The following is a 17,138-nucleotide window of genomic DNA, read 5'->3' on the forward strand; positions in this document are numbered from 1 at the left end:
GACGTGGACCAGGCAACAGCCATGCAGTTGGTGCCGCAGTACCAAGCGACAGCAGACAGGGAAGCTGCAGCTGTAGAGCGCCAGGCCGAACGAGTGTTCCAGCTGGAGCTGGCCAGACTCCGCAGCCAGAACACCACCTGTGACCCGGGTAGGAAAAAACCCTGGCACGACCAATTCCCTGTATTGGAGAAAGACGGCGACCTCGATACATTCCTGAGGGGATTTGAAAGGACTTGCTGACAATTTGCGCTGGAACCCAGTGAATGGGCCAGCTATTTAACACTGGGACTGAGAGGGAAAGCACTGGAAGCATTTGCTGACCTGCCTCCAGAGCTGGATGGCAATTACCGCGCCATTAAGGAGGCGCTGCTAAAGCGATTAAACCTCACCCCAGAAACTTATCGTCAGAAATTCAGAGACTTAAAGCGCAGTCCCTCCGACACATATACAGGACTGTTAGCGCACTTGTCAACCACGATGCATCAGTGGATTGACGGATTGAAAGTGACGGACTTTGATAATCTGAAAGATCTCATCCTGCAGGAGCAGTTCCTCACACTGTGCCCCACGGAGGTGAAAGAATGGGTCATGGACTGTGACCCTAAGTCATCGCAAGAAGCTGACAGCCTGGCTGATAAGTACATCGCGACCAGGGCTCCAGCAGCAAGGAAGTCATTTGGGATGTCTGGGCAGTCGGCCTGGAAGGAGAGGAGTCCTGGAGGGCTCCCTACACTTGCCCCTTCAACGAAACCAGCTGTGGCTGCACCGTTTGGGGGGGTGGTGGGCAAAACCTATTTTGGGCGATGCCCACAGGTGTTTTAATTGCAACTGGGTGGGGCACATCAGTGCCAATTGTCCCTCCAAGAAGCAATCAACGTCCCTTCCTGTGGGAGGCCCAGCAGAGAAGTCTGTGCCAACTGTCCTGTATGCTGGGGGACCCCAGGAGTGAACACGGGACAATCTGCAAGCAGTACAAGTCTGTGACAAGGTAACCATTGGCATGTGTGATGTGCGCCCCGAGAACATTTTCCAGGGAGAACAATGGCTGTACAGGGGGTTGGCGGAGTACACTCTGCGGTACCCCTAGCCAGGGTTTATTTAGACTGGGGGGCAGGTCATGGAATCTGTGATGTTGGGGTACTTGCAGACCTGCCTGCCATGGTCTTATTGGGGACAGATTTGGGGAAGATGTCTGCTACATATGTGACTGACCAAAATGTGGCCCCTGATGTAAACTTACCTGTCAATAATTTTTCTCCCCAGCTAACACCAATACCGATATGTACTAAAGTGTCTATATGTACTGATGATACTGCAGGGAATAACGCTTTTCAACTTCGCAGGACAGAGACTGAAATGTGTGATGATGCTTGTTCTAGCATAGAACCGAGTACTATACAGTTAGCTAATGATTTTACAGCTGTTGCCGCAGTGACTACACGCAGTGCTGCATGAAAGGAAGAGTGTTTGCTAGCCCCTGCAGATGCAGAGGCAACAGCACTGAAAGGGTGTGTTTCTTTAACCCCTGCATGGGTGGAGGACCGTTCACTGGATGGCAAGCCCCCTTCCCCCCTCCCCTTCTCTCCTGTGAGAGCAGATGAGGGGGGGCAGCCTCCCAGTCTACTGCCCTCCACTGACAAGAATGTGTTTAAAGTATGTCTAAACACAGACCCAACGCTGGAGTCGAACAGGGCTCAGGCTAATCAGATGTGTACAGAAGGGGACTCAAATTGGATATTTTGGGAAAATGGGTTTTTGTATAGGGAGCACAATGTCAGCACTAAGCATTCCAATGTAATTATTGAAAAGCAATTGATTGTGCCAGAGTTGTACAGGGACGGGTTATTGAAGGTGGATCACAAAATTCCCCTGGCAGGACATTTGGGTGTGTCCAGAACCAAGGCCCGGCTAAGACACAATTTTTATTGGCCTTGCATGATGACAGACATAGCTAACTACTGTCATTCATGTCATGCATGCCAGGTGGTAGGAAAGTCGGGTGATGTAAAAAGGGCGCCCTTAATACCCTTGCCAGTTGTCTCAGACCCCTTTGAGCGGGTTGCTGTAGACATTGTGGTGCCCCTAGCTATTCCCAGAAGCTCAGGGAAGGAATATATTTTGACTGGGGTAGATTATGCCACACGATATCCGGAAGCAGTGGCTCTGTCATCCATCTTGACAGATAAGGCGTATCATGACAGGGAAGCGTATGTTGCAGTTGTGTGTAGCTTGCCTGAGAATGAGCAGGAACCTGACCCCCTGTTAGACCTGGCAGTTGTGGCCCAGGAAGGAGGGTCTCTGACAGACGCTCGCGGAGGTGAGACGCTGTCTGCAGAACAGCTAGGTCAGCTAGCTGACACCCTACACCCGTATCAGGCACATATTACAGGGAAGCCTGGCAAGACACACCTAGTGATGCATCATGTTAACACTGGAACCCACTGGCACCCAGCCTACCACACCTCCCCAGAATTGTTAGCGTCCATGAAAAGGGAGATTGATGAGATGCTGCAGCTAGGGGTGATTCAGAGGTCTCATAGTTCGTGGGTGGCCCCTGTGGTCCTGGTTCCCAAGAAATATGGTGGTACCCGATTTTGTGTTGATTACAGGAGGCTGAATGAGGCCACGGTGTTCGATGCATACCCCATGCCCAGGATAGATGACTTGCTGGAGCAGTTGGCCCAGGCGCGCTACATCACTATCATGGATCTCAGCCGAGGGTACTGGCAGATTCCATTGTCTCTCAAAGCCCGTGAGAGGTCTGCATTTATCACCCCATTTGGGCTATTCAAGTTCCTTGTAATGCCCTTTGGGATGAAAATGCCCCTGCGTCCTTCCAGCGTCTGGTCAATGACCTGCTGGCAGGCCAGGAGGGACATGCAGTAGCGTACCTAGATGACATTGCTGTGTTCAGCCAGACCCGGGAGGAACACCTGGGACACCTTGATAGTGTGTTGCGCAAGATCACTGGAGCAGGTCTGACTATCAAGCCAGAGAAATGCCAGCTTGGCATGAGTGAGGTGCAGTATCTGGGACACTATGTAGGGGGAGGTACTCTGCGCCCAGTACCGAGCAAAGTGGAGGCTATCACAGCATGGCCTACCCCTCGGGACAAGAAGCAGGTCAGGTCATTCTTGGGGACTGCGGGGTACTACCGTAAATTTTACCCAATTACGGTGCCCCTGCCAAGCCCCTAACCGACCTGACCCAAAAGACGTGTACGAATCTGGTCGCATGGACGGCAGATTGTGAGTAGGCCTTCTGAGCCCTGAAGTCTGCCCTGGCTCAGTCTCCTGTGCTGCAGGCCCCGGATTTTAAATGCAGGTTTATTGTATAGACTGCTGCCTCTAACTACAGTCTGGGAGCTGTCCGCAGTCAAGTAGATGGGCAGGGAAATGAGCACCCAGTCCTCTACCTGAGTAGGAAACTGCTCCCCCGTGAGGTGGCATATGCCACGATTGAAAAAGAATGCTTAGCTATTGTGTGGGCATTGCAAAAGCTGCAGCCGTACCTCTATGGGTGGGACTTCGCGGTAATCACTGACCATAACCCACTCAGCTGGTTGAATACGGTTTCTGGGAGTAATGGCAAATTGCTGCAATGGAGTCTCACTCTTCAGCAATACACCTTTACCATCCAACACAAAAAAGGGGCAGAGCACGGGAATGCAGATGGACTCTCCAGGCAAGGCGATGAGGTAGACGCCGTGGCACAGGGAGGTAGGTGATGGATGATCGCCATCTCCCTGCGCCATTTTTAGGAGGGAGGTGTGACCATCACCACGAGTTACGGCGATTCATCAAAAGCCCATGTCATGACTGTACGTATTTTGTGTGCTCTGTATAAAGTGTGTGTATTATCATAATTTCCTAAAGTATATTTCAGGAATAGCTGCTTGCCATGAATGGATACAGTATGTCAAAATTGGATTGCCTTAGCTAATCAGAGCAAATGGCCAAGTGACACCTAGCCTTTGACGAAAAGCTTCAGGGACGTAACGTCTGCTCACACACTAGGTGGCCCTGCTCAAGGAGCAGTGCAGTCACACTGGCTGTGAGAAGGGTCATTTGTAACACCTCATGCTACCAGTCTTCCTATCATAAAATACCCTAAAGGCTCCAGGGAAGTATATTAGTGTCAGGTCTTGTAGTTGTGCTAATTTGCATTTACACAAGAACCTGGGAGAACAAAGGACTGTACTTTTGAGCCTGGGAAGGGTGGGGGCTGCTGAGGGAGAGGGGGGTGTGTGGAACTTTAATACTCAGCATTCCAGACTGCTACGTGTTCACTCTGAGGGAATAGCTGAGAGCTAAGGATTGTTCCCCATGTCGGTCTATGGTGGTCTCCCTCCACACAGATCCCCTAAGACTTCAGCGTAAGATACCTTAGGATTCTGACTTTCTAAACTTTACTTCTCTGTAATCAATCTGTGCATTTACTATTATTACTATATATATATGTATTGTTTATTTACCTATTTTTCTTGTAATTTAACCCTGGAGATATTTCTCAATAAATACTAAAACTTTATCAGCGTTATCTCTGTGCTCTAATGAATTCACATGCCTGTAGAGGCCCATGCTATATTTGTGTAATCACTGTGAGTTTAAGTGAGATTTATGTATCTAGCGAATGTAAGAGCGCTATTTTAATACTCTTCGTGGTGGCAGCTTAAGTAATAGCCACGTCACAACCACCCAGTTACGTCAGGTTGGTGTATCTGAGCACAAGCTGGGCACGGTGCTGTGACATCCAGGATGGATGGTTTGTAAGAAGAAGGCCTAGCAACAGATGGGGATGGTCATTATCAAGACCTGGTCCCCCCAGTGGGTATAGTCTGGGAGGTATTGGTTGGCATGCAGGCAGCGGAATAACAAAGGACTCCCTGTGGCCTGTGCTCACTATTCCGTATTTCAGATTGCGATTCAGGTAGGAATAAAGTCGGCTACAGAACACAGTGACAGAGTCACTGGATGTCTTAGTGCATTCAGGCCAAATGCGATCCTTGAATTCCCAGACAGATTCCGGGCATATGAATCCTTTGCTTGTAATAATCTTTGGTAATTCCTGGCAAAAGTGGGTGTTATAGCCAGACACTTTGAAGGCTGTAACTTTGAACTGCTTTATAGAAAACATGTGAATGAAACCTTTCCACATTGCAGAACATGATGGAGAAATCCCTTGAAGTTCAGCACCTAGAGCATCTTTTTTCATGTTCTCTGAGGCCTCTCCTGACTTTTGTTTACGTTTTTGAATACAACAGTTTTAGAATTTAGGATGTCTACTCTATATAGGTTTGTAAATAAATATAGGCTTTACTTTTTTAGAACATATAACTTTATAAGCTGTTAGGATAACATTTCTGCTATGTTTAAGATTAAAAAAAATAACTTTTTGTAACCCAATAACTAAAAAAAAGGTTTCCATTGCAATATTCATACAGCCCCTTGACAGACAGCAGCACAGCACCCCTGCGCACCTACGCCGATGACAATTGTGGCTAACATGCACGCAATGAAAATTGTTTAATTATTATTTTGGGCAGCAGCCCCTCGACAGACAGGAGCACAGCACCCCTGCAAACCTACACTGATGACAGAGACAGCCAGGTGTGGCTGACACGCACACAATAAAAATTGTTTATTTATTATTTTGGGCAGCAGCCCCCCAACCCGCCTGCCAAATGGGGTGAGCTGTCGATCAACATCGATAGCCGCCCCTTTTGGATGCAAGCACTGGAGCAAGTGACTTCTCGCTCGCTCCAGGGCTAGTGCCCGCCGCGTGTGCGCACTGCCCTGCCATCGACCCGCTTGCGAGCGGGTCTGAATCAGGCCCACAGACAGTTAAAGATCAAAAAAAAGACAATTTATTTTTATTTTTTTATGCTCCAAAACTTGGACCCAGAACACTCATTGATCACGACTGGAGTCGGGCAGGACTAGGTTGCAAGTTGTGTTGCTGGCTGGATACATTAACACACACACAGTTAAAGATTAAAAAAAAGACAATTTATTTTTATTTTTTTTATGCTCCAGAACTTGGACCCATTGCACCGATTGATCACATCAGGCAGCACTAGGTTGAAACTTGCATTGCTGGCTGGATCTTGTGCAGTTAAGCCTATTTTTTTTAATATATATATTTTTTTTTTTTTGGGAGTCCTGAACTTGGGCCCAGATGGACGCAGCACCAGCCCAGATGTATTCTGCACCAGCCCAGATGGACACAGCAGACAACAGAGCACCAGCCCAGAATGGATCAGCACTGCAGCACCCCAGGACACAGCAGACAGTAGAGCACCAGCCCAGAATGGATCAGCACCAGCCCGGAATGGATCAGCAGTGCACCATCCCAGGACATAGGACACAGCACCACTCTCCCAGCCCTACACTACCCACCCTCCCTGTTCAGTCTCCACAGCCGGAGTGAAATGGTGTCTGCCGCGTGGTCCCTATATACTACATTGATCATAGAGACGTAAGTTCGCGAACCGCGAGATTTCGGATTCTATGGTTTTGCCCCGGTTTCGAGATCCAAGTCAGGCGGGAAACTCCGAGCCTGCTTGGATCCGACTCGGATCTGCAAAATTTGGGTGGGCTTGGTTGTCTGAGAACCGAACCCGCTCATCTCTACTATAATTAGGGATGTGTTATTAGTTGCTTAATGTCCTGGATGTCCATCAGATTTCAAACTATAATCCAAATAGTGTGGGGGCATAGGAAGAGAAGTCCCAGCATGCCATGACTGTACAGTAGAGGGTTATACAAAACTTATGATCGCTTATGTTTGGAAACATAAATCACATCATCTAGGTGTCCATAAGATGGCATTACCTAAGAGGTATGGTGAGTTTAAGCTACCATATCTCCCTCTATCAATCTACCTGTATTATGGCATAATTTAAAAATTGGTTCTTGTCTTGGGCAAAAACTTTGGGTTATCTTGAAAGTGTCTGTTTTCAGGTGGCTGTTGATCTGCTCTGGCTTCTTAGTATGATATGCCCATGACCTAACACTGTCTTTTAACTATTGTAGATGCTCTTAAAGTATGGGATTCCTGTACTTTTGCCCAAGCTGATTGGGGATGTCCTTCTAGGAATCTATCTCTCCGGCATTAGGTCACCTAATACCTAGGGCTGGATTAAGGGAGGGCGTATGTGTATGTATGTATGTGTTAGTGTGTATATATGTGTTTATTGTATTTGCAGTAAGTGTTAGTAGGTGTATTCTGTGTATGTGTTAGTGTGTATATATGTGTATGAATGTGTTAATGTGTATATATGTTTATACTGTGTATGTATATGTGATAGTGTGTTTGTATGTGTGTATACTGTATATGTGTGTTAGTTTGTATGTTATATATAAATATAAGTTTGTTGCATATAGTATAGGGGCACAGTCATGCCCTTATATTAAAGATGAATAAAAAAAATGGAAATCTCCATAGAAAATTCCGGATGGGATCATGGTGTTTAAGGAGTTACACCTCAAAAGCTATAGGAAATACCAAGCTGAAATTTGGCACGGGCAAGTAGAACTGTCACTCGGTGCTGCATGCCACATTTCAGGGCAAAAAAAAAAAAAATGAGGATTGGGAGTAGTCTAAAGTTCCAACTGTCAGTTTTTTTACACTCTCAGTTAGGACCACTTTTCTGCTGTTCTCTATGGGGGATTTTAGGGAAGGCATAACTCAGGGTAGAGGGTGAATTTAGACTTAGGGTTTGTTTTATTAGGTAGCTACAGTGCATTCGGAAAGTATTCACGTTTCAATTTTTCCACATTTTGTTATGTTATACCCTTATTCCAAAATGGAATAAATTCATTTTTGTCCTCAAAATTCTAAACACAATAGCCCATAATGACAACGTGTAAAAAGTTTTTTTGAGATTTTTGCAAATTTAATAAAAAAAAAAAAAAACACTAAGAGATCACATGTACGTAAGTATTCACAGCCTTTGCCATGAAGCTCAAAATTGGTGCATCCTGTTTCCACTGATCATCCTTGTGATGTTCCTACAGCTTAATTGGAGTCCACCTGTGGTAAATTCAGTTGATTGGACATGATTTTGAAAGGCATATATATGTCTATATAAGGTCCCACACTTGACAGTGCATGTCAGAGCACAAACCAAGCATGAAGTCCAAGGAATTGTCTGTAGACCTCGGAGACAGGATTGTCTCGAGGCAGAAATCTGGGGAAGGTTCAGATGAGCACAGTGGCCTCCATCATCCGTAAATGTAAGAAGTTCGGAACCACCAGGACTCTTCCTAGAGTTGGCCGGCAATCTACAATGAGCAATCAGGGGAGCCTTTTCACACATCACTGCCGATGGCTCTCTTCGTTTAGAGCCACAAGCCGTGAAGGACGCCGGCCCTGCAAAAACTAGAGTCGGACGTCCACGCCGCACTAGAAGACGGGGATAGAATTTTAACCTGCAATACTTACTGAGAGCTGGCAAAAGCATCGGCGATGCCGGGGAGAGAATCAGAGACTCCACGTCTGGCCAAGTCTTAGGGTAAGCTAGGGGTAGCACCCGCTGCATTGCACCACAGCAGCGGGCACCCAAATTCACCCGGACAAAAGAGTATATCACAGCCTGTGTCTATTGGTTTTTGAAACATCTTCCATTCATCATTTTTATTCTATTCATTTTATATTTTATTTATTTCAGTTATTTTATTTCATTTATTTACACTTATATATTTGGTGGTCATCTAGGTACAATTTGTTTTGACGCACATCAATTTCATTATTACATTTGTTGCTAATTGTGTCCAATCATTCGGTCACAAATACATGTTTTATTTCATAATTTAGGTAAGTGCTTCCTTCATACTTGATACTATTATCTTTCTATTTGTTAAATAGTTAGCACGGAAGCAGCTAAATCATTCCCAGGTGCGCTACTGTTATTTTTTAATAATAATGGGATATTGTGTGTAGAATTTTGAGGACACAAATTAATTTATTCCATTTTGGAATAAGGCTGTAACATAACAAAATGTGGAAAAAATGAAGAGTTGTGAATACTTTCTGGATGCACTGTATTGTTCCATGATAGGGCCTTTTGGGGTTCAGGTAATTGATAAAGTTACAGTTTTTAAACTATTACCTCACAATTGCACCATTATACTGTTGAATCGTGCAATGAACCTTTAGTACATTCCTGCCTATAAACCTCTAAGATTCACCTGCCTAGAAGCTCTAAGACAAAACCTAGGCAGGTTTTACCTTCTAAAACCACAAGATGTCGCTAATTAGCGTTGTGTTTGATTATACCATTAATAAAACTCTAAGACAGTTGAATAGCGGTCCAACGTGCTAAAGATTATTATTCAGGTAAAAGTACAGATGTTACCACGCTATGATCTAACAATGAGCGCAACATAAATTGTACAAACATTAGGTCATAAGGTACAGTCAATACATACGCGTGCGCTCTGGGACCAGATACCGGCATCAGTAATGAGACCTTTCGTCAAACAGCATAACAGGAATACCGCAGACTGGCATCCTGTTTCAGAGCATTCACATATATACCCGTACTGGGATAAGCAATACAATAGAATACGTTGGCAGGTTCTCATTGGTTCCTCTTCTTGCTTCTTCCGTTACGGTACAATTCATAGGTCAGTGCAAAGACTCAACCCAGCCTCCAACAGCCTGATTGTGTTCACCTTCCCGCTGCATAATAAATCTAATCTAACTATGGCATACAACATTTCAAGAAGTTATTCTCTCTAACATTCATATTTCATAGCCGCATGTTCTGATCTCCTCACCGATGCCACCGAAACGCTGTGGGAACAGAGTAGATCAGTACGGCACCAAACACGGTCCAATTGTCATTTACTAAGCCATAGTTACAGAAAACATTCATTTCTTTATATGCTGAGATTGCGATTAAACCAAGTAATAATCATTCCTTTCGCGTTGCGGGACCATTGCTTTTAAATGTGTATGCGGGGAGAAATGACACTAAATTGTGTTGTACGTTTGAGCTTCTGTGGGGCACTTAGCGACCAGCACTAAGTTGGAAAGGCTTCTGTGTATGTGTGTGAGCATGCCAGTATGGGTTTGGAAAAGGTCACTAAAAAGCTGGCTGTGCGTCTAAATCGCTATTTTGCATTGTCCTATGTTTAACATGAAGTGCAGGGAAAACACCACTAATTTGCTACTTTTTGCTACATCGCGTATGTGTTAATGTGAATGCAGGGTAAAACACCACTACTTTGCTACTGCTCAAATATAAGTCTGTGGTGATTTTAATGTGTTGGAAAGTTATTTTATGTCTGCTAAACACCGTCGGTAGGTGTTAGGGAAAGATTGTTAAAAAGCTGTTCGTGCTACTTACAAAATACGGAGGACAAATTACGTAGGGGTCCCCCGGTTTAAGCACAACCAGCACCAGGCTAATCAGAACCAGTCCCGATTGCCATAATACAGAGGGACAAACGACGTAAGGGTTCCCCGTATTCAGAGCAACCAGCACTGGGCTCTGAGCCAGTCCTGGTTCTTGAAATACAGGGGAAAAAATGAGTAGTATTTTCCAGGACCAGCACCAGACTTTCTAGTGGGGGACTGATGCCACAGCCAGGGGAGCCCTTTCACTGGGCCCCCCAGCCAAAGCATCAACCCTGTACGCTAGTCAGGCTGGGGATCCCTGGGGATCTGGATACTTCAAATATATAATAATATAGGTTTCAGTAAAATCTGCAAGGTCGTCTGGTTATATAATGAGTAGTGTCAGTGATCCGAAAAAGTGAGGTGTAAATCTAACAATAAAAGAAAGAAGAGATAGATGATAGTGACACTCCTAACATACAGTAAAGTAACATGAAAACAATAAATGTCACGTGTATCAAAAAACCCAAAGTGAAAATAGTGTTAAGTATGACTAGGTGTAATAAATATTAGTGAATAGAATCAGGGGTGTTGTTCAGAAAAAATAGATATAAATAAATATAGATATAAATGTGACCCATAGGTATTATTGTGTGAAATTAGTGTACCCAAACAGGGTTATATGCCACCTAATGCTCAGAAAGGTGGAATCTCCTTTAACTAAATATCAGCTGTCCTAGTTAACTGGCTGATCTATAGCTCAGTCAGTAAGGTGCATGTTCTGTTTATCAGCAAAACCCAGGTTCAAATCCCAGTCAGCTGTCCCAATTTAAGTGTCAATTTCAGGGACATTACCTGAGATAGAGGTTACGATAATGATACCTCTCAAATTTATCTATACCTCTATTTGGAGCAATCTGATTCATGTAAGGGCCCCTTTTTTCCTGGGAACCTCTCTCTCTTCTCTGTTTTGCTAAACCAAGTGTAATATTAACTTGAATATGATCAATATGAATGGAGATAAATGGTAAACCCCAACGAAATAGGGTCAATGTGTGTCACTTATCTGTACTTGATTTATAGCTAATAAAGTCTGAATTCAGATTCTAACACATGTGAGGTTATATGTGGCTTTTTGATTGATAAAAATCCTTATCGTGTGGAATCCTACTACAAATACATGACAGGAACTTGCCTATATGTATTCCTTGCTATAACGACTCATAATATTCAGACTACATACAAAATCATTTCTAATTACAAAAGATGACACACTCAAGAATGTCTTCAACTATGAAATTAATAAATAAACATACAGTGAAGGCATCACACGCAGAATATTTTTAATAGTTTCTAATACAAGTTATATTTTAAATTATCTGTGCACCACAAATGACAGCTCTTCTATTTTTCTATATACATTGCCTGTATTAATGGTAGCAACCCCCATGTGAATTTGATTCAATACTATATATAGGGGGTAGTTATCATCCGAGATATTTAAGATTATTCCTGTGCGACTGGATTCCAATTACCTACATATTTTAAAAGATCCATAGGTGGAGCTATTATCTCACTTGTGATTCTGTGAGGAGACATGGAAAATATGCACTGTTTGGGGTCCTGAGGACCAAGTTTAAGAACCTGTGCTCTAATTAATCATTAAAGATAATATAGCTGTAGGTCTAGATATGTAAATTTCTGCTGATGTATTTATTTAGGTATTGATAGAAAGGCCATTATGGTTTCCTCTCAGGATCACCACTGCTAAAAATATGTGTATAAAATATTGCTTTCACACATTTGTAGATATGGGTATATATAGACTCATAAATGAGGGTTTTTGTAGATACTTAGATGGATACTTATGTATCTTGATGGAGGCATAGTTATGGAGTTATATGTGTTTATTACATTTATTTTAGTAGAATGGATTACCGAATCACCCATACTTCTAAGAGCTCCCTTATATATATATATATATATATATATATATATATCCATATCTACAAGTCCATAATAAAAAAAGGCCATTATGGTTTCCTTTCAGGATCACTACTGCTAAAAATATGTGTATAAAATATTGCTTTCACACATTTGTAGATATGTGTAAATAACTATACACAAAAGGGGTAGTATACGGCGCTAAGTCTATTCCAGTCAAATCAGTCAAAAGATATCCGTCGACCAATGCACTCCCCAATGTAAGTGGGTGGCAGCTCCTTCTCCCAAAAGCTATTGTTCAAACAGCATATAGAACCTGGAAAACAGAAGGGTGGAGAGAGAGTGCCTCCTAGTGCAATATTATTTAGATTGTTTACAAACTTCACCACAAAAAATCACCCTCTATGTGAGTGGGGGTGTACCTCATTAAGTGGGATTCACCACTTTTCAATCAACATATGCAACCATAGGAGTCCTCAATGCTGGGGTTCCTGGACACAGCTTGATATCACACTTTGTCACAACATAGTATACATGCTTGTGCATGCCGCCATGTTGTGTCTCCTCTCTATAAAATAACAGAGTCGCTGACCTATCACAGCACTGTATATAACTATATATAGACTCATATATGAGGGATTTTCTAGATACTTAGGGCCATATTCAATTTGAAGCGAAAAGTCAGTTGCAGGTCGAAAACTTATCAAGCTCGTCAGGGCTGGATTGAGGGCCACATGAGCCTGGAGCTGAACATTACCAAGGGCCTATTATGAGAAACAGAGGAGGTGTGACCAGTGCTGTTAGGGTGTGGCCAGTGCCATGTGGGCGTGTAACCCCATAAACTCTCTGCCCCAATGTCTCCTGAAATATGTAAAAGAAAAAAAATGCTTCATTTTGTGAGGTAAATAGAAACACAGTTTTACTACTTATGATTTATGGCTGACAGTGTGGAGAGCATTTGGCCAGTCAACATCATGTTGTCATGACAATGGGCCTATTTTTATGTGGAGGCCTGGAGCTGTAGTTCCATCCGCCCCATTGTTAATCTGGCCTTGGCGCTCGTCCCCGCGATTTCCCGTATTCAGTTTTCAATTCAGCGAAAACAGGACCCGGCAAAAAGGAATTCTTTAAAAAATCCTGTCATTTTTGGGGAAATCTGCCTGACACCCCCCAAAAGATACTCTGACATGGGGGTTCACTATTGGTACCCCCGATTAGCCCTGCTAAAGGTATTTGGGGTCTTTAAATGGTCTCAATAGGAGCTACTTAGCGTCTTTGGTAAAGTGGTGAAGAATAGCATTTAGCAACTTTTTTTAAAAAAAAGTAAGTAGTCCCATCAAATTTGGGGTACATGAAAATGGGTTCTAGCATACTTTAAACTTATTACTTTTAATGTGAACATTTAAAAAAAGTGAAAAATCCACCTGCCGGAAACACCTGCAATATAATTAACCTGGGGCATACTTGGGGACCCCCCCTGAGTCTATTTCGCTAGTTTAAAAGTTTGTCCCCCTACTTTTTTTTTTTACCCCCGACATGAAAGTACCTTTTTTGGTGTGTCCTGATGTACATTTAAACAATTTTTTGATACAGAATACCTTTGGGGGACTGTCCAAGGGGTGCAGGGTGGTTTTTGGAAGTTTGCACCCCAAAACCCAAAATGTGCACTTTTTTTCACCACCTATTCATTGGTGATACTTTTTTGCTGGGTCTAATGCATTGACTTTTCACTCCAGCGAAAAGTCGGGAAAATTGAATACGGGGTAAGTCAAACCTACGAAAATGACATCCTCGCAGCCTGATGACGGCTTTTCGCAGCCTAATTGAATATGGCCCTTAGATGGATACTTATGTATCTTGATGGAGGCATAGTTATGGAGTTATATGTGTTTATTACATTTATTTTAATAGAATACCAAATCAGTTCAATACACCCATACTTCTAAGAGAGCTTAATAGAATATACAAATTCCCTTGTCTCTTTTTATATATAGGTAATGATATGCAACCTTAAGCCTCTCAAACAAAGTGATCCCCAATTATAGGGAATCAGTATGGAATCCCGGCTGCCGCATTGCCGGCAGTTCGATTGCCGGCAGCGGCAGCCCGACAGATCAGCAGAGCCCGGCAGCGGAAGCCCGACAGCGCTGGAAATCCCGATCGTCCCTAAGGTAAGTATAAACTAACCTACCCTAACCCTCCTTAGGGGTGCCTAACCCTAACCTCCCCCCAAGTGCCTAACCCTAATCCCCCCTCTAAGTGCCTAACCCCCCCTTCCCCGCTACCTAAACCTAAGTCCCCCGCGGGGGTGTCTAACCCTAACCTCCCCCCGGGGGTGTCTAACCCTAACCTCCCCCCGGGGGTGCCTAACCCTAACACCCCCTTCCCCTATCCTAACCATCCCGGGGGGTGCCTAACCCTATGTCGCCCCCCCCGTTGGTGCCCTAAACCTAACCCTTCCCCCCGTGGCTGTCCGCTTGCGGCGCCCGGCATCCCTTCGATCGGGATGCCGGGCGCCGGTCTCCCGGCATCGGGTAAATGACAGGCGTCTAGATATAGACGCCGGGTCATTTATCCCACGCTGGGATAAAGCAGCCGGGAAGCCGGCTGTCGGTATTAAGGCAGCCGGTTTCCCGACTGCTTACCTAATTATAGAGATATTACTAAAAAATTTACATATGTCTTTTTACATATTTTAGTTTAGTTCTCCATCATATTTATGCCAGAACAGCATGTGGGAAAAATAAAAAAAACCTGCGAGCGTTTTTTTTTTTTATATATATATATATATATATATTGTTGAGTATTGTAATTTAAATATTGAGCTATGTTAAGTATTCGGCAGCAATTCATTGTAAATGTGAACGGAACACAGTTAAAATGAAATCGAATGAGTTAATTCTGATTAACCAATGAAGAAAGGAACTCTGCTTTTTAAACTGACCCAGGAAATTAGGAGTGATTCAGCTTGAAAAAGGCCACTGTCGAAACGCATTGCTGCTCCTGCTATAGTCCAGCTGCTCCAGTTATTACCCAAAGGAATCGAGTTGCCCCCACTACCCTCCAGCTGCTCCGGCTATTGGGGGAGATGTATTATAGCGGCACGTTAAGTGCTGCTATATCGCTTCCTGCTTTGCCTCTGTACCAAGGTGAAGCAGGAAGCACTAACGATGAGATGTATGAACATCTCATCGGCCAGAGTGGGGGAGTGTTAACTTCCCCCTCTGGCGATCCTTGCCTGAGTACACAGCCCATCAACCTAGTGCTGATGCGCTGTATCTCTGTCCCGGCTGGCTCCACTGAGCATGCGCGGGATCTCGCAAGTATTGGGAGATCCTGCGTGCAGCCCTGGAGCCGGCAGCCCCCGCAGCAAGGACAGCTGGAATCACACATACTGGAACTGTTCAGATACAGAGCACCTGGGAACTCATCACAGCTATAACTTCAGCAGAGGCAACATTGTACTGGCAACAAGGGCCAGCCAGGAAATGGAATTTACAGGGGAGGATCGATGCTGCAATCAGCTGGTCTGGGAGCAGTGCGCGGAGTGAAGGAAAAGTGACAGAGTCCAACATGGCTGCGCCCATACTGTGGTTTAGGAGGGAACTATGGCATGCAGCTTGTGTGCCATCATGCTGGTAAGACACGTCGTGAGCAAAGGGCTGTGGAGAGCTATCTCCATGCTTAGTGACAGGACTCTGAGCGGATGGGGCAGTAGCAGCACAGACAGACCTCAGCACCGGCCGGCAGTAATGTGTAGCATGAGCGGACCTCTGTGCTATCCGGGAGTGCTGCATAGCACAAGCAGACCTCAGTGCTAGCCAGAAGAGACACCAGAGAGGTAAGAAAGTTTTTTAAGGGCCGGAGTGTAACACTCTTCATGTAATCCCAGACAGTCTTGATGATGTTGAGATCAGGGCTCTGTAGGGGCCATATCATCACTTCCAGGACTCCTTGTTCTTCTTTAATGTCATGATCTGCTGCCAGGATTTCTGACAGTTATTGTTATAAGCAGAAGATCTCAGCAGAAGGCTCTAGGGGTTCTTATACTTTTACAGGGGTGTTTCATAACCTTTACGCTGAAGATAGTTCTTAATTACATGTCCTGCTGCAGAATAAATTTGGAGCCAATCAGCTGCCTCCCAGATGGTATTGCATGATGGATAAGTACCTGCCTGTATTTCTCAGCATTGAAGACAACATTAATCCTGACCAAATCCCAACTCCATTTTCTGAAATGCAGCCCCAAACTTGCAAGGAACTTCCAACATACTTCACTGTTGACTGCAGACACTCATTATTGTACCACTCTCCAGCCCTTCGGCGAACAAACTGTCTTCTGTGACAGCCAAATATTTAAAATTTTGACTCATCGGTCCAGAGCATCAGCTGCCATTTATATATATACATTTCTTACCTATCCTACACAATGGTGTTTACCTAGTTCCTGATACTGTGCAATGTATTATATTTGAGGTGGAGAGGGGAGTGAAGAGTCACAGTACCATCATGATTTATTATAAGAACACCCATCCTACAGCCATAATGTGATTATTATTCTGAGACTGTCCATCAACATCCTCCCTATGAGATTTTTTTCTTTGGACATAACTAATATGGAATTACATATGGACTTTTTTGGAGTACATTAAAGAACACCCTTCCTACAGATTAAAAATCGGGACTATTGATATACAGCGAGGAGTTTTCCACATATATCATTCAATTACTTTAAAAATATAGATTCATATTAGTAAGAGGACTATACTCAGGTGAATTAATAGGAATAGAAAAACCATAACACAGTGGTGCACTTATTCAATCAGGGATCTTTTGAATGCACAGCAGCT

At 44.0% G+C, this 17,138-nt stretch overlaps 1 protein-coding gene across 1 annotated transcript in view; it reads left to right on the forward strand.

Annotated features, from left to right (window-relative positions):
• Nucleotides 1-2,484: 2,484 nt before the first annotated feature.
• LOC148508926 (NXPE family member 4-like) overlaps nucleotides 2,485-17,138 on the forward strand; it is a 123,270-nt gene continuing 108,616 nt past the window's right edge. The window contains exons 1-2 of the mRNA XM_088443790.1: nucleotides 2,485-2,752; nucleotides 2,794-3,122. Coding sequence (XP_088299916.1) covers nucleotides 2,485-2,752; nucleotides 2,794-3,122 — 597 coding nt within the window. The remainder of the gene's footprint in view (nucleotides 2,753-2,793; nucleotides 3,123-17,138) is intronic.

Source organism: Taudactylus pleione, unplaced genomic scaffold, assembly GCF_031769625.1.
Source record: "Taudactylus pleione unplaced genomic scaffold, aTauple2 ptg000334l, whole genome shotgun sequence".
NCBI classification, from domain to species: domain Eukaryota; kingdom Metazoa; phylum Chordata; class Amphibia; order Anura; family Myobatrachidae; genus Taudactylus; species Taudactylus pleione.